Source organism: Thalassophryne amazonica, chromosome 4 (genome assembly GCF_902500255.1).
Source record: "Thalassophryne amazonica chromosome 4, fThaAma1.1, whole genome shotgun sequence".
Classification (NCBI taxonomy): Eukaryota; Metazoa; Chordata; class Actinopteri; order Batrachoidiformes; family Batrachoididae; genus Thalassophryne; species Thalassophryne amazonica.
Window position 1 is genome coordinate 106,676,185 of NC_047106.1, and position 22,055 is coordinate 106,698,239.

Here is a 22,055-nt window from a genome sequence, read left to right on the forward strand (position 1 = left end):
TGTTAGATTTCTCAGCACAGTCGTAATGTATGGTGATTTATGCTATTTTTTTTTTTTTTTTTACAAAACCCTGCACATTGTTGTGTTACAGTCAGATTTGCATAGAGATGGGAAGTCATTTTGGGAAAACAGCATTCTGTCAAACATCTAAAATGCTCAATGTCTCACTGGCTTTACTTTATGTCTGTTGGCTTGCCTCGTAATAGGGAAGCTTTTGGATGTCCGACAGTGCCTCAAGCGAGAAGTTATTTCAGTTTCTAAAACAGCAGTTTGATATGTGTGTGTCCATGTGCACTTGTGTGTATATCTGGGCATGTATGTACTATCATGATGATGTGTGTGATGAGTTTGATGTGTTTTGTGCAGCCTCCCCAGACTGCAGATCTTGCTGAGCTGTTACAATCCATCTGAACTGGTGTGTCTGGGAGAGAGGTATGGCTACGGCCTGAGCCAAGGCGGCTACAGCTACATCACGGGAGGAGGAGGGTGAGTTTATGGCTCAGACACTCTTGAGAATAATGATGCAGGAAATAGGCACATAAGGTGGAATATAAATTGTGGAATGGGAAAAAAGCAGCAATTGGTAATTTGTAAATAAACCATTTCAATTCAGTTCAAAACTGTTGTCCCATTAAGAAAATTGGTTTGCAGCCCACATTAGTGTCAAAACACTGAATAAAAACATAAATCACTGCAGCAGTTGTTGAAAGGCACACGTTGATAAGACAGGCAGTCGATGTTGAGAATCAACTGTCACTGGGGGTGAGATGGTGCTATAAATAATTTTTGAGCTTTGGGTAACTTGTGCAAGAAAGTCTATTGAAGGAAATTTAAGATGTAGACTGGACGAAGATTCAAGCTTCTCTACTATGGAAACCACCTGGACAACTGAGAGCCTACACAGAAATTTAAGATGATTGAGACAGTTTCTTCCAAAGTCTTACCTTCTCTTTCACAGTTCTGAGTGATTTTTCCTGCCAACCTAAGTTTGTCTATTTTACATGCAATTGCTTGCCTTTTTTAGAATTATTACACATTGTTCAAGAAGTCATTTGCAGAAGTGCCATCCATTACAATATTGTGGTTTGTTGTTTTGTTGATTTTAACACACACGTTGTGGTATGTCACACAGTTATTAAATCATTGTGGCAATAGCAATTGGACTCTGATATTTAGTGCCAACAAGATGGTTACAAGTTACCAAAGGAGTCAGAAGTATGGGATTGAAGGTGGTCACACCTGAAAAAAAATGCAGGTAGCATTCTGAATGACAGACCACCAGAAAAATAAAGCCACCACAAGTATTGTCTGTTCACATTTAAAATTCAGTGTGTCCCCCTACAGTATTATAAATCTGTCTGCCCGCCAGGTGATCAAGAACCTCCATCAGGCAAGACATTTTTAATACCATCAACAAAAATAACACAGACAAAATATACACACACACACTCACATCTTCAACCGCTTAGTCCAGTTAAGGGTCGCAGGGAGCTGAAGCCTATCCCAGCAGTCATAGAGCACGAGGCGGGGTACACACAGGACAGGACGCCAGTCTGTCACAAACAGACGAAATAAGGATAAATAAATAAATAAAACAATTCCAAATATCCATTAATCAGTAATTATTTTGGCTTATCTATAATGCTGTGATCAGCTCTGCAGCTGCTGAGGCTGTTCAAATGATGCACAGCTCAGTTCCCCCCCATGGTGCTGTATACGAGGTCTGTTAGAAAAGTATCCGCCCTTATTATTTTTTTAAAACATATGGATTTGAATCACGTGTGATTGCGTCAGACAAGCTTGAACCCTCGTGCGCATGCGTGAGTTTTTTCACGCCTGTCGGTTGCGTCATTCGCCTGTGAGCAGGCTTTGAGTGAGGTGTGGTCCACCCCTCTCGTCTATTTTTTATTGCGAATAAATGTCTGAATGATTTGGAGCTTTGCTGCATCAATTTTTTTCCAGAAATTGTGAGAGACCTCCAGGTGGACACCGTTCGAAAAATTAATATGGCTTTCAGGGACGATTTTATGGGGATTAAACAGATTACGGGGTGTTACTGCCGCTTTAAGGACGGCCCACAACTGCTGAGAGCGCGGCGTGCTCCCAGCCCCCATCGACAGGCTGACACCCTGCTGGAACAACCAGATCATTTCCAACGTGAAAGCTTTGTTGATCCGGGACCTCGTCTGACTTTCACAAAAAGGCAGAAGATGTGGACATCAGCACTTTTTCCGGCACATTCCACTGTTACAGGAGTTTTTTTCATGGAAAGAAAAGCGGAGGGACGCGCCACGGCTCCGTTCATTACGCGGGACAAAACAACCTCGGTGTTGGTCTGTCAGGACAGCTTTCAGGTGGATTTCAGACGGATTCCGGTTGCTTTCCAGTCGTGTGAATATCCGATTGTGATTGTGCATGAGCTGGACATGCCAGAACATGTCCCGTGAGGCTTCATCATGGCGTTGCTTTGCGCCGAGTGGCTGCACCGTGACGCGCGGTGGAGCAGCTTCTCTTTCCATGACAAAAACTCCTGTAACAGTGAAATGTGGCGTTCATTTTTAAACTGGACGTTGTCTTGATCTGGTATGTCATCTGACTAGCACAGGAATTGTGAAAAGACGTGGACATCAGCACTTTTCCGGCACATTAAGACAGACGTGCGGAGGAGTTCCGCGAGTCGCGGTGCAGCCGCTCGGCGCAAAGCAAAACCGTGACGGCTCCATGGCGCGTCCCTCCGCTTTTCTTTCCATGAAAAAAACTCCTGTAACGGTGGAATGTGCCGGAAAAAGTGCTGATGTCCACGTCTTTTCACAATTCCTGTGCTAGTCAGATGACATACCGGATCAAGACAGCGTCCAGTTTAAAAATGAACGGCACATTTCACTGTTACAAGAGTTTTTGTCATGGAAAGAGAAGCTGCTCCACCGCGCGTCGCGGTGCAGCCACTCGGCGCAAAGCAACGCCGTGATGAAGCCTCACGGGACATGTTCTGGCATGTCCAGCTCATGCACAATCACAATTGGATATTCACACGACTGGAAAGCAACCGGAATCCGTCTGAAATCCACCTGAAAGCTGTCCTGACAGACCAACACCGAGGTTGTTTTGTCCCGCGTAATGAACGGAGCCGTGGCGCGTCCCTCCGCTTTTCTTTCCATGAAAAACACTCCTGTAACGGTGGAATATGCCGGAAAAAGTGCTGATGTCCACATCTTCTGCCTTTTTGTGAAAGTCAGACGAGGTCCCGGATCAACAAAGCTTTCATGTTGGAAATGATCTGGTTGTTCCAGCGGGGTATCAGCCTGTCGATGGGGGCTGGGAGCGCGCCGCGCTCTCAGCAGTTGTGGGCCGTCCTTAAAGCGGCAGTAACACCCCGTAATCTGTTTAATCCCCATAAAATCGTCCCTGAAAGCCATATTAATTTTTCGAACGGTGTCCACCTGGAGGTCTCTCACAGTTTCTGGAAAAAAATTGATGCAGCAAAGCTCCAAAATGTTCAGACATTTTTTCGCAATAAAAAATAGACGAGAGGGGTGGACCACACCTCACTCAAAGCCTGCTCACAGGCGAATGACGCAACCGACAGGCATGAAAAAACTCACGCATGCGCACGAAGGTTCAAGCTTGTCTGACGCAATCACATGTGATTCAAATCCATATGTTTTTTTTTTTTAAAAAAAAGGTTGGATACTTTTCTAACAGACCTCGTATATGTCTAAAAACACTGACAAAGTTAGGAACCTTGAGGTATTTTTTGAGTCTACGTTGTCCTTTGACCTCCACATTAGAGATATTACGAGGACTGCTTTCTTTGACCTGCTAAATATAGTGACGATTCATCCCATCCTGTCTATGGCCAATGGTGAAACCCTGATTCATGCATTTCTTGCTTCTGCAATGCTACTGCAATGTTCTGTTTTCTGGTTTACTGCTGTCCAGCATTAGGGGTCACCAATTTGGTCAAAATGCTGCTGCCAGACTTTTGACAGGAAGCAGAAAGTTTGACCACATTACACACATTTTGGCATCTCTTCACTGGCTTCCTGTTCCTGTCAGATCAGATTTTAAGGTTTTGTTACTAACCTATAAAATTATTCACGGACTAGCACCTACCCACTTAGCTGACCTAATTAAACCATACGTACCAGCCCGGGCTCTGCATTCTCAGGTTGCAGGACTACTTTGTGTCTGTAGGGTGAATAAAAAGTCTGTGGATCGCAGAGCTTTCTCTTGTCTTGCCCCTGCTTTGTGAAATGATCTCCCTGCGTCAATAAAACACTCATATTCTGTAGAGACTTTCAAGTTCAGACTTAAGACCCAATTATTTTCCCTTCCGTATGGCTAGCATACTGGCATAGTACAACCCCAATTCCAATGAACAAAAGAATACAATGATTTGCAAATCCTCTTCAACCTATATTCAATTGAATACACCACAAAGACAAGATATTTAATGTTCAAACTGATAAACTTTATTGTTTTTGTGCAAATATTTGCTCATTTTGAAATGGATGCCTGCAACATGTTTCAAAATGCTGGGACAGTGGTATGTTTACCACTGTGTTACATCACCTTTCCTTTTAACAACACTCAATAAGCATTTGGGAACTGAGGACACTAATTGTTGAAGCTTTGTAGGGGGAATTCTTTCCCATTCTTGCTTGATGTACGACTTCAGTTGTTGTTCAGTCCGGGGTCTAGTACCTGCACTCTTTTACCACGAAGACACGCTGTTGTAATACGTGCAGAATGTGGCTTGGCATTGTCTTGCTGAAATAAGCAGGGATGTCCCTGAAAAAGACATTGCTTGGATGACAGCATGTGTTGCTCCAAAACCTGGATGTACCTTTCAGCATTGATGATACCATCACAGATGCGGAAGCTGCCCATGCCATGGCCAATAACACACCCCCATGCCATCACAGACACCGGCTTTTGAACTTAGCGCTGGTAGCAATCTGGACGGTCTTTTTCCTCTTTTGTCTGGAGGACATGACGTCCATGATTTCCAAAAACAATTTGAAATGTGGACTCATCAGACCACAGCACACTTTTCCACTTTGCATCTGTCCATTTCAAATGAGCTCAGGCCCAGAGAAGGTGGCGGTATTTCTGGATGTTGCTGATGTATGGCTTTCGCTTTGCATGGTAGAGTTTTAACTTGCACTTGTAGATGTAGCGACGAACTGTATTAACTGACAATGGTTTTCTGAAGTGTTCCTGAGCCCACACGTTAAGATGTGATGTCAGTCTCTAATGCAGTGCCACACTCAATGTTGGTTTTCGGCCTTGCCGCTTTCATGTAGAAAGTTCTCCAGATTCTCTGAATCTTCTGATTAAATTATGGACTGTAGATGATGGTATCCCTAAATTCCTTGCAATTGAATATTGAGAAGCATTGTTCTTAAACTATTGGACTATTTTTTTTTGCACGCAGTTGTTCACAAAGTGGTGATCCTCACTCCATCTTTGCTTGTGAATGGCTGAGACTTTTGGGGATGCTCCTTTTATACCCAATCATGACACTCACAATTAGTGTCCTCAGTTCCCAAATGCTTATTGAGTGTTGTTAGAAGGAAAGGTGATGTAACACAATGGTAAACATACCACTGTCCCAGCTTTTTTGAAATACTGTATGTTGCAGGCATCCATTTCAAAATGAGCAGATATTTGCACTAAAACAATAAAGTTAAAAAACAATAAAACTGATAAAACAATCAGTTTGAACATTAAATATCTTGTCTTTGTGGTGTATTCAATTGAATATAGGTTGAAGAGGATTTGCAAATAATTGTATTCTGTTTTTATTTACATTTCACATAATGTCCCAACTTCATTGGAATTTAGGTTGTATGTTACTGTGCTTTCTACCCTTTTAAACTCATTTGTTAGTAAAGTGAGCAGGCCGCGACCTCAAGTTTATCTAAAGTCTGGTCTTTTACTGAAGCTTAGGACTAGTGGCTGGCAATCACCTTAGTATCTCTTCTGTTTTTCTTGTTGCTTAATGCTGAGAAATTACACTATATTTGTTGTTTTTCTGATGCTTGATTCTGTTTTTTCTCTCTGTTTGAGGTGCAGCTCCAACCAGAGATGGGGGTGGTGTCTTATTCTGCAAGCCTCCTGTCCTGTGCACTGGCATGGGCGCCCAAAATTTCCTGTATATTTGTTTTGTAAATTGTGTCGGTAGCATGGCCCAAGCAGAGGGTTTGAGTCTGGTCTGCTTGAGGTTTCAACCTCAAATCATCAAATGGAGTATTTCCTTACCACTGTCACCTGTGTGCTTGCTCTGGGAAATGGCAAGGTTAGCCATTACTTGTGTGAAGCGCCTTGAGGCAACTTTGTTGTGATTTGGCGCTATATAAATGAAAATGAATTTAATTAAATTTAAAATTAAAAACACCTTTTTAATAGACATACAGTGGTATGCAAAAGTTTGGGCATCCCTGATAATGATTTTCCTAAATCATTGGTTGTCTGTATCAGAAATTTCAGTTAAATATATCTTATAGCAGACGAACACACTAATATTTGAGAAGTGAAATTAAGTTTCTAGTATTTACAGAAAGTGTGCAATAATTATTTAAACAAAATTAGGCAGGTGCATAAATTTGGGCACCCTTGTCATTTTATTGATTTGAATACATTTAGGACTAATTATTGGAACACAAAATTGGTCTGGTAAGCTCATTGACCCTTGACCTCCTTACACGGGTGAATCCAGTCATGAGAAAGGGTATTTAAGGTGGCCATTTGCAAATGTTTTCCCTATTTGACTTTGATTTTGACTTTGACCTATTTATTCTGACTTGGTGCTTTAGTAGTTATACTGTTTGCAATAACAGTATTAACTCTCAGTTAATAACTCCAAACTGTGTAACATCAGCACCAATACATCAATATGATAGTTTGGTACATCATGCAAATGTTGTTCTCACAAGCTGTAAATGTTATTTATACTGCTTTTGGGTTCTAGAGATTTGCAGCTATGGCCATGACAATATGTCTACTCAGGTAACAGAAACTCAGACTGTGCGTTGGAATAACTATCGCTATTTGTCTATTACAAAGATAACAAGAAAAAGCTTAGTTGTTATGCTTTTACTGTTGTCTGGCATTCAACCAAATCCTGGTCCTTTAAATTGTAATACGCCAGCTGAGTTGAAGAATATGGCAGGGTTGCACATTTTGCAAATAAATGCACATAGTTTGCTTTCAAAGTTGGATATGGTTAAAATATGGACAAATTCATCAGACGCTGATATTGTGATTTCTGAGTCTTGGCTGTCAAAGTCCATAACTGATAAAGATGTGGCTATCAATGGGTTTAGCATTTTTCATACAGACCACCCAAAAAAAGGCGGTGGAGTGGCAATATATGTAAAATCTCACTTTGTGACCCAAGTCTTGGTAACTGAGTCATTGCCCAGACAGTTTGAGATTTTAGCATTAAACCTCAGTCTGCCAAGGGGTCAGTCTTTAACTGTGGTTGGATGTTACAGGCCACCATCTGCCATCAGTGACACCCTGGACTCATTAATTCAGACTTTATCTATATTGAATTTTAAGGAAATCTTGTTACTAGGTGATTTAAACTGGGACTGGTTGACACCTGTCTCAGATGATTTCAAAGCCCTTTGTTTATCCTTGAATCTGACTCAAATTATAAATGTTGCTACTCGCCCAAATTCTAAAAACTTAGATAAATCAACTCTTCTAGATCTGGTAATCACTAATATGCCACATAAATATACTGCCACAGGGGTATTTGCTAATGACTTGAGTAATCATATTGTAGTTGGAGCAGTTAGAGATACAAAATTGCCAAAATCTAAGGCCAATATCATTATAAAAAGAAATCTTAAAAATTTTAGTGAACAGGCATTTCTGTGGGATCATTTTAATTGGGAACGTATTCTCTTAATTGATAATGTAAATTGTGCTTGGCTTTACTTCTATGACAATTTTAAAGATTTTATTGATAAACATGCCCCTTTTAAAGTGTTTAGGGTTAAAAGTCGAGTCAGTCCATGGTTCACTCCTGAGCTGAAAACCCTTTTATATAAAAGGGACCAGCTATGGGCAAAAGCAAAAAAGTCTGGATTAGATGCTGATTGGCTACATTTTCGTCAATTATGAAATAAATGTACTGCCTTGATTAAAAAAGCAAAGAGTACCTATTATCTATCTGAAACAACAAATAATTTAAATGACACTCGTAAGTTTTGGAAAATGATTAAATCCATTTCTGGTAATTCCCACTCAGGAGATCTTCCCTCTCAGTTAGTGGTTGACTTAAATCCAGTGTCAGACAAGGTGGAGATGCTTAATTGTTTTAACAAACACTTTGTGACCTCAAACTCCTTGTCCTGTGACACTTCTTTAACATCAGTGTCTACCAGCTATACAGCCAGTAATCCAGTTTCTGGTAAGATCTTTGCTTTTTCTAAATTGTCTGTCCATGAGGTTTGTAAAGAACTCAAATCTTTAGATATAAAAAAATCAGCTGGCCCTGATAAGCTTCCCCCCTACTTTCTACGCTTAGCTGCTGACATTATAGCTGAACCTGTGACACATATTTTTAATCTATCCATTCAACAAAACTCTATTCCTGACATTTGGAAAACTGCATTTGTTTTACCTCTATTAAAAGGTGGAGATCCTACATTATTAAATAATTACAGACCCATTTCAAAACTGTGTGTCTTAGCAAAAATTTTAGAAAAGATAATAAATGAACAAATTAAACATTATTTGTATTCCAAGAACATTTTATCACCTCATCAGTCTGGTTTTAGAAAGCAACATGGAACAGTTACGGCCTTCTTGAAAGTTTTTAATGATGTAGTTCAAGCTCTTGACGCCAAGGACTATTGTGCCACCCTTTTTATAGATCTGTCCAAAGCCTTTGACACGGTTGATCATAGGATTTTATGTCAAAGGCTTCTGGACATAGGGTTCACTGACGAGGCTATGGGTTGGTTTTTAAATTATCTAACTGGTCATAAGCAGTGTGTACAGTATAGGGATCAGACGTCAGACTACTTAGACATTACTCGGGGGGTCCCACAAGGGTCAATTTCAGGGCCTATTCTTTTTACTATATACATTAACAACTTGGCCCATGGTCTCACAGATGCAGCTGTGCATTTTTACGCTGATGACTCCATACTTTATTGTCAGGCACAATCATTTGCCCTTGTTTTTGAGCACCTGCAGTCCGCTTTTAATATCATTCAGTCTCAGTTTTCACAACTTCAGTTAAAGTTAAATGCAAGTAAGACAAAAGTAATGTTATTTTTGAACAAAAAGAAAGTGCCCTCACCTTTCCCTGCTATTACCACAGCACAGGGATTACAAATTGACTTTGTATCATCATATAAATACCTTGGCATTATTTTAGATGAAAATTTAACCTTTAAGCCACACAAAATCTTGCTAAAAAAGCTTAAGCTAAAACTAGTCTTCTTTTTTCGGAATAAACACTGTTTCTCTTATAATGCCAGGAAACAGATGGTTTCTGCCACCTTTATTAGCATGTTAGATTAAGGAGATATTGTGTATATGAACGCCTCTGCCAGCTTATTACGTATGTTGGACGCTGTGTATCATGGCGCTCTCAGGTTCATCACAGATAGCAAAGCTCTCACTCATCACTGCACCCTCTACTCCTTAGTTAAGTGGCCCTCTTTATGCACACGCAGACTCCTACATTGGTACACATTCATTTACAAATCCATCCTTCACTTGGTACCACCATATTTGTCATGTTACTTTTCATGCAAACAGCAATATTACAGTCTTCGCTCCAATGATTTGATCACTTTCAGTGTTCCTTCTATACGTACTGAGTTTGGCAAAAAAGCATTCTGCTACTCTGGTCCATCCACTTGGAACATGCTTCAGCAGGATTTGAGGTTGTCTAGACTGGTCACACTTGGGGAGTTCAAAGTTTTATTGAAAAGTTTGGAAAATACATTTATAGGCACTTGCACTTGTTTTTAATTACATTACTAATGTATGTATTCTGAATTTTTATTGCGTGTACTATAACATTATTTTTATATTGTTAACTGTTATTGTTTTGCAAAACAGGTCTCTCTTGTAAATGAGACATTGAGTCTCAAGAGATTTTCCTGTCTAAATAAAGGATTAAATAAATAAATAAAAATAAAAATGTGCATCTCTTCTAATGAGTGGCAACATGGGAGCCTCTAAACAACTCTCAAATGACCTGAAAACAAATATTGTTCAACTTCATAGTTTAGGGGAAGGATACAAAAAGCTATTTCAGAGATTTCAGCTGTCAGTTTCTACTGTGAGGAAATGGAAGACCACAAGCACAGTACTAGTTAAGGCCCGAAGAGGCAGGCCAAGAAAAATCTCAGATAAGCTGAAGCGAAGGATGGTGAGAACAGTCATAGTCAACCCACAGGCCTGCTCCAAAGACCTACAACAACATGATCATGCTGCAGATATTGTCTCTGTGCATCGTTCAACTATGCAGCGCACTTTGCACAAAGAGATGCTGTATGATGCTGTAATGCAGAGGAAGCATACAGGCCACAAACAGTTGCTTGAGGTATGCTAAAGCACATTTGGACAAACCAGCTTCATTTTGGAATAACGTGCTGTGGACTGATGAAACTAATTTGGACATAACAGGGGGCGGTATGCATGGCTGAAAAAAAAAACAGCATTCCAAGAAAAACACTTGCTACCTACAGTAAAATTTGGAGGTGGTTCCATCATGCTGTGTGGCCAGTGCAGGTACTGGGAATCTTGTTAAAGTTGAGGATCACATGCATTTGAGTCAGTATCAGCGGATTCTTGAGAACAATGTTCAGTTGAACAACAAGACAGTGACCCTAACCACTGCTCAAAATCTACTGAGGCATTCATGCAGAGGAACAAGTACAACGTTCTGGAATGGCCATCTCAGTCTCCAGACCTGAATATTATTGAAAATCTCTGGTGTGATCTTAAGCAGGCTGTCCATGCTCAGAAACCAACAAACCTGAGATGTTTTGTGAAGAAGAATGGTCCAAAATACCTTCAACCAGAATCCAGACCCCTCGGAAAGTGTGCGTTTAAAGGCTGTTATTTGTGCAAAAGGAGGATCTACTAAATATTGATGTATTTTTTCTGTGGGTTGCCCAAATTTATGCACCTGCCTAATTTTGTTTAAAAAAATATTGCACATTCTGTAAATCCTGTAAACTTCATTTCACATCTCAAATATCACTGTGTTTGTCTCCTATATGATATATTTAGCTGAAACCAGTGATTTATAAAGGAAACTCATGGAAATCATCAAGGGTGCCCAAACTTTTACATACAACTGTAAATCAATTTAAAGTGAGATGAAGACATAACAGCTATGGAAATATTAAACTGTTTTTGTTTTGTTTTGTTTTTTGAACCAGTGGACTTTTGTGCGCCACAGTTGTTTAAGTCTTAGTGATTGTTAATTAAACAAACCTGTATGTGTTAAACATGTGAAAAGGTGTAAAAAGCGATTCATTTTTTCATTCAGGCTCTATTTGTAAGGTCTGCTTCTAAATTGAGTTTTTGTGTTGTTTCTGATGTCTTCCTGTTGCTGCAGCATGGTATTTAGCAGGAAAGCTGTGGTTCGACTCCTCAACAGCGGCTGTAAGTGCTACAGCAATGACGCCCCTGACGACATGGTCCTGGGAATGTGCCTCAATGCTCTTGGACTTTCTGTTACACACAATCCCCTCTTCCACCAGGTTGGATTCACACTCAACAACACCTGTTTGGTTTGCATTTGTGCTGAAGAACAAAGTAATCAAATGGCACTGGCTGAGGTGGGGGAGCGTTTATGTGTTAAACACCAGTTTTCAGTTTTTTTCCACAAGATTTTGTGAGATTCTGGCATGTGGAGGGCAGGGGTCACCAACGCTGCTACTGGAGATCACCTGTTCTGCATGTTTTCCAACTCACTTCACTGTGCCACCCAGTGCTAATTAAATCAGGTGTGCTCCACCAATCAAGCACGAGGAAACACCAGACTTGAGTAATCGGCTGTGGTTGCAACACAAGCAGTGCATGTGAGCTCCAGCAGCTGGGTTGGTGAGTCGTGGTCTAGGGGATCTGAGGGCGTACTCCCCAGGAATAAAAGTTTTTACATTTTAATGAGATAAATCTGGTGCACTTTCAGAGTAAGGAATTTGCGCACAAACAGGAGGAGCTGATAGCCAATCATAGTGTGGCTTTATATCACAGGACACGTTTGAACCAGTGGATGATGAGAAAACTGCAGTGTAATCAGTTCTCAGTGAGATGTTAAATGTTATCAGCAGACTTGTTGGAAGGGAAAGTATCACCCTTTTAAACACTCCTCTATTGTTTTAAGAAAAGTTCAAATTCATGTTTTCAGAACTGTCAATTTTAACATCTGTGCTCATTCACATGGCCCTTATAAAGTTTTCTATTCTATTTTAGAACAATTATAAGGGCCCCTTCACACATAACACAACTGAAGCTGACTGAAGCAGCAAGTGTGCCCCCCCCAACACGTGGTGTGCGAGTGTGTCCACCCCCCATCACAGATGTCATGAGGAATGTGTCGTCGAGGTGGCTGGGGTGCGATTGCTGTCCAGCACAGCGTGTATCTGGACGGCTGTAATGTCCAGCTGGGACAGCTGACCAGTGTGTATTCGTAACTCAGCTGGAGGACATATGTCATGCCATTAACAACATGAACAAGACTCCACGCAATGCACATGTGTGGGCGTTCTCCCATGCTCTTATGACATACTGATAATTATTTACAGACAAGATCACACGGGGACCGGCCAGCCACGTCTGAGTGCGCACAGCATCGTGCGAACTGTGTCATCAGCTGGTCAGCCAGGCTAATGAACATTCCACCACATAAATTGTACTTCACATGACAGACAGAGTGGAAAATAAATACAACATGGGGAAAGGCGTGAACTCATTCATGTGTGATCGCTTTGCTCATCGCGCTGTGGTCAATTCCAGCTGACAGCGGCTCAGTGCACAGCGTATTAAATAAAAGCACAGAGAACAGGACAATTAAATAAATACACACAGTAACTACATACATAATTACATAACAAATGCATAAAATAAATAATCACACAACAAAGAAACAGAGAGTGAGACTCTGGTGCTTGAGCTGAGTTCGTTCGGTAAGGTGGGCGTGTCCATGCCAGCCACTGCTGTTGGGATCTGTGGATCTGCATGTCACAGCTGGAGAGCACATATCGTGTTATGAAGGACATCACCTTACAAGACTCCATCATGAGGTGCATGCGTGAGCATGCTGTCCACATGTGGAAATACATAAAACACATATTGCCTTTGCAACGGGCTGGAACGACTGCGCAGCGCACACTTTGGCAGGCTATGCCATGTAAAAAGGACAGTCTGATCATGTGTACACTGAGCTGCCGATCAGAAATGTCACGTCACCCATGTCACCTTTCGTTCACATGACAGATGTCCTTTGATAACACGGTGTCCTTCGATGCGCCACTCACTTGACATGCGGGGTGGGCTGGACACGCGGGGCTGGCTGGACATGCGGGGCCAGCAGACGTGAACGTGATGAGCACACTGCTTCATTCATGTCATTGCATGACTTGACATCTGTGACCATGGGTCATGTACAGAGGAACAGAAGGATCATATTATATTGTCTGCTCGATGAGGGGATTACATCTTAGAAATTGTGGGGCTTTTTTGTTTTTGGTGTGGAGTTCCTCCCCCACAGCAGCGGCATGATGTGATGCCACACATTCCAGGTGCTCGCACTGCTTTTGTGCACGCACACGAGCATGCACGAAACCTTTGCCACGGTATTGTCCACGCCTGTCCAACCGTGTGTCTCTCTTGAGAGAAGGTAGAATGTTTCACGGTTCCCTATTTCGCTTTTTGTTTGCAGTTTTTTTGACCGGTTTCTGCTTCTTTCGCCCAACTTTGTGTTATGTGTGAAGGGCCCTAATGAAAGGCAACAAGGCAGAATGCACACCACAGACTGCATATAACTTTTCTTTCATATCACAATGGTGGATAATGACTTGGATTCAAACAATGTAACATCGATGACTATAGTCATCAGTGTTGCAATGATGCTTCCACCACAATGGATAGTTAGGATAGCTATCCTTCATCACTATTATACTGTTTGAATCCAAATAATTTTCCATCATTGTGATGCGAAAGAAGTCACTGTACAGTACTACATACATCCCGATTTGCTCTCCTCAGGTCTGGATGTATACAGTATACTGCAGATGGCAAACCAGTGCCTTTAGTTTCCATTCCTTTGTTTAATATGTCTTGCTTGATAATGTTCAGTACACTTTAGTTTGTGAAACTGTATGTTATAATGTCACCGGTTCTTTCAAAGTTCTGTTCTCACGTAATGTTTGTCTTGATTGTGCTTATCAAAGCATACTTGGAAAACAATTTTTAATGCCTCAGAGTGCCTCAAAATTTGTCAAAAAGCACATTCATTTTTCAAAATTTCCCAGGGGAGATGCCCCCAGACCCTACTTTCCCCTTGGGCACTCTGCTCATGCATCTATGCTCTCCCACCCACCCCAAGCTATCCACTAAAATCTTCAGTCCAAAAATACAAATACCATCCGCAGCTATCACATACATCTCTGCCACTCCAGACCTACTCAGGAGGGTCTCCAGACTTTTTTTTTTTTTAACTAGGTGCACTTGGGCCCCTTACTAAAAATTTTAGGCCCACAAGCAGAAAATTTAGGGGTGTGCACTTTAAATCAAGCTAAAACATAATTATTCACATTTACTCTGTTACGGTTAGAGGTTCGGGTTGGCCCGAACTGTTGCAGGCAATGGACCCAAATGCAGGGAGCTGGAACCGAAGAAGAGTACAAAGGAAAATATATTGATTTGTAATAATTAAAGTAAAGGTGCTGCACTGGGGTGCCTGCAGTGTGGAGAGATGGCCCACCTCCTGCCGGTGAAATGAGGGAGCTGATGCCGAGCCAGTCTTGAAGGATAATGTCAACTAAGGTTTCAGGATTCAGGACCAGGTGGAATACTTGACTCCGAGACCAGGAACTATGTGGAATAAAGACACACAGGGAGAGTGAATGCACTCGTAATGCTGGAGCCTTAAAACAATCATAATTCATAAAAGGTTTAATACAGGTTGTTTCAGAGGTCAGGAAATAAAGTTCACTTCTTAAGAAATAAAGTTCTCTGTTCAGGAATTGTTCATAGTTCATAAGTTCAATCAATTTTATTTATATAGCGCCAAATCACAACAAACAGTTGCCCCAAGGCGCTTTATATTGTAAGGCAAGGCCATACAATAATTACGTAAAAACCCCAATGGTCAAAACGACCCCCTGTGAGCAAGCACTTGGCGACAGTGGGAAGGAAAAACTCCCTTTTAACAGGAAGAAACCTCCAGCAGAACCAGGCTCAGGGAGGGGCAGTCTTCTGCTGGGACTGGTTGGGGCTGAGGGAGAGAACCAGGAAAAAGACATGCTGTGGAGGGGAGCAGAGATCAGTCACTAATGATTAAATGCAGAGTGGTGCATACAGAGCAAAAAGAGAAAGAAACACTCAGTGCATCATGGGAACCCCCCAGCAGTCTAAGTCTATAGCAGCATAACTAAGGGATGGTTCAGGGTCACCTGATCCAGCCCTAACTATAAGCTTTAGCAAAAAGGAAAGTTTTAAGCCTAATCTTAAAAGTAGAGAGGGTGTCTGTCTCCCTGATCCGAATTGGGAGCTGGTTCCACAGGAGAGGAGCCTGAAAGCTGAAGGCTCTGCCTCCCATTCTACTCTTACAAACCCTAGGAACTACAAGTAAGCCTGCAGTCTGAGAGCGAAGCGCTCTATTGGGGTGATATGGTACTATGAGGTCCCTAAGATAAGATGGGACCTGATTATTCAAAACCTTATAAGTAAGAAGAAGAATTTTAAATTCTATTCTAGAATTAACAGGAAGCCAATGAAGAGAGGCCAATATGGGTGAGATATGCTCTCTCCTTCTAGTCCCCGTCTAGCTGCAGCATTTTGAATTAACTGAAGGCTTTTCAGGGAACTTTTAGGAAACCTGATAATAATGAATTACAATAGTCCAGCCTAGAGGAAATAAATGCATGAATTAGTTTTTCAGCATCACTCTGAGACAAGACCTTTCTAATTTTAGAGATATTGCGTAAATGCAAAAAAGCAGTCCTACATATTTGTTTAATATGCACTTTGAATGACATATCCTGATCAAAAATGACTCCAAGATTTCTCACAGTATTACTAGAGGTCAGGGTAATGCCATCCAGAGTAAGGATCTGGTTAGACACCATGTTTCTAAGATTTGTGGGGCCAAGTACAATAACTTCAGTTTTATCTGAGTTTAAAAGCAGGAAATTAGAGGTCATCCATGTCCTTATGTCTGTAAGACAATCCTGCAGTTTAGCTAATTGGTGTGTGTTCTCTGGCTTCATGGATAGATAAAGCTGGGTATCATCTGCGTAACAATGAAAATTTAAGCAATGCCGTCTAATAATACTGCCTAAGGGAAGCATGTATAAAGTGAATAAAATTGGTCCTAGCACAGAACCTTGTGGAACTCCATAATTAACCTTAGTCTGTGAAGAAGATTCCCCATTTACATGAACAAATTGTAATCTATTAGATAAATATGATTCAAACCACCGCAGTGCAGTACCTTTAATACCTATGGCATGCTCTAATCTCTGTAATAAAATTTTATGGTCAACAGTATCAAAAGCAGCTGTAGTTGTATCCAAAGGTCAAGTGCTGCCTGTTGTAACGCAGTTCCAATTAAGCAGAACTTGATGCAGCTGGGTTCTCAATTGTTTGATATCAGAATTCATGCGGTTCTTAGGAATAGTTCTTGGAACAGTTCTTTATCATAGCAGACTCACAAACAGGAATGAGTGAGAACGGGATCTCACTGAGATGAGGAGGAACTTAATTGGCATGTAGTCGAGACACGCTCTGTGCCTTGCTCCGAGGAGTTCCAAAGTGACGTTGCTGTGCAGGAAGTCAGAGCCAGGATGCAGCTCCGCTTGGGAGCCATACCGGAATCGTCTGGAACATCAGGAAAAGACAGTTCGCTCTAATGCGGGAATTAGAGGGGAGGCGAGGTTACTTGAGGTTTTGCTGCGGGACGCTTCAGCGTCTTAAGCGCACAGCTGGTGGACACAGTCAAGGTCACAGGGCGGCATTCAGGTTTGATCCTCTTGGAGACTGCCTGGATCATCGAAAGTGGCTCTGGAAGCTGGTGAGGCAAATCGAGGCAAGCAAGGCAACAGACAAACACGGCACACACATATCTGGCAATCCATGAACAGAAAGTCAGGGTTTAAATAGTCTATCAATAATCAGTCACTCATCTGATCCATGTGTGAAACAGAACTGAAGGTGCCATCTAGTGGAGAAACTAACACATGACACTGGTAAAAAAAAAAAAGTTAAAATCAGGCTTTGAGGGAAATCCTGACATACTCATTTTGACTGATGCATTTTTGGTAATAAATACAGAAATTACAATATGCTGTTTAATTTTTATTTCACCATGGCACATTTTAATTGAAGTGGTGTGTCTGATTTTCCCTCATCATAGTCAGCAACTTGTCAGGGCCACGACAGGAGGAACCATATTTGGAAAAAAAATCTGTCAATGGAAAGTGGCATTAATATGACAGTAATGTTACACATTACTTTAAAGCTATTGTCAGGACACCAGGAGAGGTTGGACCCGCGAAGCAGACTCCCAGACTTGTTTTTGGCATGTGAGTAATCATGGTCTTTATTCCATGCTCAGGTTCAGCACACAGGTGATCAGTCAGTGGAGCAGAAGCACAATATGGATTTGGCAAGAACGCAGTCATATTCAGGCAGGATTCACAGGCACGAGCAAACACGGTTATCAAGGGTGAGGCAAAAAGGCGTGGTCCAGGAAAACAGAGCAAAACGCGGTACACGGCAAAGCAAGAAATCAGGACAAAATACAGAGGCTGGGATGTGTGCATAAAGCGACAACAACCTGGCAGTGAGCTGTGAGACTGTGATGGTTTAAATAAGGAGCTAACAAATTAGGGTGATGTGAAGCAGGTGCGTGGAGGTCTCTGGAAGGGGGCGTGACCGGGGAGCCAAAGGTTGTACAGAGTACAAGATAGTGAAGGAAGGAAAGCACAGAGTGGAGTGAAGTAACAGACAAAGACACGTGAGCTGGAGCCAAGAGCTTAAGTAAGTGAGAACACAAAGCAGACTGGAACAAAGTGTGAGAGCAGGGCACAAAGCTAGTGGAATGACGTGACAACACAGACAGAGATGTGAGAGGGATGAGAACAGAGCAGAAGCAGGGCATGGAGTGAAACAGAGCTACAACTGAAGACAAAATACACCAAATTGGAACATGACAAACTGATCAGAAAACATGGAGCATAGATAGTAAAGCAAAACTAAACAAGTATTAATAGTAAAATAAACAAGTGATAACCTAATAAAAACTGCATGAGAAAATAGAGATAAATACAAAATTAAACCAAAACTGACTTAACAAGGCGGTAAGACAAACCATAAGAAAAAGCAGTGACTAAATAATAACAGAAAACAAATCCTGACATAACTGTACAACAAATATTACAAATGAGAGGAACTAGATAAAACAAGTGATAATTAAACAATAAATAAAACACAACTGACTGAAGAACACTAGAACAAAATGATAAGCCAAAGAAACAAGTAAAGAAAACAAAGTGACAAATCAAAACAGAACAGAGAATAATCACATGATGAAAATATAATAACTAGTAAATCAAGACCGGGGCATGAGAAGGGGAAAAAAGAGAGGGAAAACCCAAATCAAACCCCAGATCAGGCCGACAGCTATTTTACATAGCTTACAAAGTAATGGTGAATAATAATCATAATAATCTCCTCCACACTGAAATTTTAGCACACTGATAATGCAAACAGCTTCCCTCCCTTCTCATTTCTCAACATGAAAAAAGTCAGTAAATTTGCAGGTTGTGCAAGTAGTTGTAAAAAACAACAACAACCTTGCCCTGTCTGAAAGAATGGCCGCAAAATGCAACTATTCCCTCGCAGTCTGGAGCTCTGCCACACAATGCCACAACTTCAGTCAGCACACTTTTGTAAGGTTTCTGTGAATCACCAAACATACAACGCAACTCCTTCTATCTTCTCTATAGTTCTTTATCAGCACTCTCAAAAGTAAACTTCACATGCCTAATGTTGCATTTCACCATGAAACCATGTGACTGTTCACATATCTCCACCTCCTCAAATCAAAGTGATTGCCAAGCCACTGATGTTTATGTTCAAATCTTCCATCACCTGTAATGACTCCCATCTCCTTGGTGCAGGAGAAACATCACTCCAACCAGTGGCGGCTGCTGGTCTGTCAAAGAGGGGAAGCTCATTGTCGGCTTACATTATAAAATTTGTCAATTTATTTATATATAAATTCAAATATGTAAAATGTTCATAACACTCCCTAGTTGCACAAGCATTTCACAATTTATATCTCTGCTACATACAGTATTTTATGATGGAACAATTACCAAGTGGTTAGTGCGCTTGGTTTCAATGCGGAAGGTTCCTGACTTTTAAATAATTACTGAAGAATGAAGCAGAGAGTAACTCACCTAGATCTTCTCACATAACGTCTAATCCAGTGTGGTTCTCTGTGCGCCTTTAAAACAGACTGATTTATAGCGCACAAAAATACTTTGGCATAAATTTAAATATGCATAAATATGCAAAAATGTGCAAACTAATTCTCACATTCCAATAGCTGTCAATCAAAACGGGATTCAGCCTTTCGTCTGATTCTTTTATTCTTTATTTATTTATTTGACAGGGTCAATGCAATCAAACAGTTACAAAACAAAGTTTGCAGCTGATGCAATGCACACAGAGTATAGCTACTGCTAGTTTTCAATTCCCGTCCCTGATTGAGCTTTTCTACACTAACAAGACATTATCTAAAATACAAATTAATTTACATGAAAATGTTTCATCTATAAATTACAGTTCAAAAACAGGTCAAAAGTTCATCCAATCGTGCAGAAATCCAGCGTCCAGGTCTGCCCACAGCTCCATTCACCCCCAGAGAAGCTCAGCATCCGGGGGCAGGACAAAATTGTGGCTTTATCCAATGACTGCCATGTTTCGTGGCAATGAAAAAACCTTTCCAGGCAAACTACAGGAAAATGCTTTGACCACAGACAGTATGAGAAAAAATATTTATGAGACGTTAACACAATAGAGTCAGTTTGTCATAAGTTGCTGATTCTGATTTAATTTTTAGACATTTTAGGGGAAGCTGAGCTTCCCTTGCAGTCTTAGAGAAACTGCCTCTGACGCCAACCCATAAGAAAGATAATTGCATTACAATCATGATCCCCTATGTTTGAACTCAGTAGTTTTGAAAGTGATTGAATCCATTGTCAGAAACAAAGTTCTTGAGTAGAGCCCACATCTCAAATTAGTCATGAGAAACCAATAATGTAATCAAAGTGGGACTGCCAGGCAAAGGCCTTATGTCCTGAAACATCTATACTGCAGTTTATACTTATTATTAAAAATCACTATAGTCCACTTCTGACTCCACTCAAGCATCCTCTTAGCTTCCAGTATTTTATTAATCAGCCTGGTTTAAAGGTCAACTGCCATCTTTCCTAAGCATTTCCACATCTTCAATGTTATGTCATCAGGATGTACTGCCTTTCCACTCATCATCCTCTTCATAGCTGTCCTCACTTAATCCTCACTAATCCTTCACACTTTCCATTCACTTCCTCCACATCTTCCAGCTTTCTCGCTCTCTCTGTGGTTTTCTTCGTTCAGCAGACGGAGGGTGTGGATATGAAGAAAGCTGACTTGACTGATTGGGACTGAGAGCTGCTTTGACAAAGCATGTTAAATACGTTTTATGTTATTATGAGAAGTGTGACAACTGTGGTAAGAAAAATTCAGCCTCTGTAGGCCGCACGGCCTCAGTAGTTCATGGGAAACAGTTTTGTCCAAATTGTGCATGCATCAGTCAAATAGATGTTGACTGATGCACAGTGTTGTCATGTGTTTCACTCACTGATTATTGTACTAAATAATGTGTGTAATCACAGAAGAATCAGTTGCTCTGTCCTCAGTATTCATTATTTTGTCAGACACAATCTTGTACTTTTGTGTTTTCACTCATGCTCTCTGCAGCATTTGAACACAGCCTCCCGTGACTGCTACCAGATATAAATGACTGTACTTCATCTTACCTTTCAGGCACGCCCAGAGGACTATGCCAGGGATTTCTTAGCTCACCAGGTGCCCATTTCTTTTCATAAACACTGGAACATTGACCCCATTGCTATTTTCAACAAATGGCTAAAGGATGACTTGAGCCCAAAAGCTACAGATGGACTTAAAAAGAGAATCAAGATGGAGTTGTAATAGTACTAGCATATATTAACTGGAATACATGTGAGTGTGTCTTTGTTGTTCTGTTGCAGAACATAAATCTTGTCTGGATGTGGCCATAAATAATGTAAATGTTTTTATACTGCTGATGTAGAACACTCATTAAGAGGGAACGTGCAAGCTGGTGTATGTATTTGAGTGTTTTCACAGCTGATGCTAAAGAGTTACATGATGAAATTTATGTGTATTTAAATAGTTTTGGATCATTGAAACCAGCAGACATCTTCACTGGGAGAAACGCCACACATGTATTGTTATTGCTGTACAATGTGCATTCTTTTGATATAAAATTATCATTACTTGTGAAAGCATTGCTTGTCAGTCTTATTGGAGGCCTTTGAAAAGATTTTGTTTAAGCCAGTAATATAGCCTTTATGCACAGGTTTAAGGACAATCGAGATGAAGCTCAAGAACAAGCTGCAGTCTGAAAAAACATCATCTAGGTCTGGGTTAAAGATGTGAACAGCAGACTGAAGGTTTGTAATTAGTCTCAACATGGGGAATCTTTATCAGGATCCAGCTGGTGCTAGGGGAGGACAAAAATAATAAAA

The 22,055-nt window shown here is 40.9% G+C and overlaps 1 protein-coding gene across 1 annotated transcript in view; it reads left to right on the forward strand.

The window, feature by feature from the left end:
• The window catches only part of b3glcta (beta 3-glucosyltransferase a), a 577,905-nt gene extending 556,093 nt beyond the window's left edge, over window positions 1-21,812 (forward strand). Inside the window, exons 13-15 of the mRNA XM_034168392.1 lie at window positions 367-486; window positions 11,603-11,747; window positions 21,310-21,812. Of these exons, the coding sequence (XP_034024283.1) occupies window positions 367-486; window positions 11,603-11,747; window positions 21,310-21,477 (433 nt within the window). The 3' untranslated portion in view covers window positions 21,478-21,812. The remainder of the gene's footprint in view (window positions 1-366; window positions 487-11,602; window positions 11,748-21,309) is intronic.
• The last annotated feature ends 243 nt before the right edge of the window (window positions 21,813-22,055 follow it).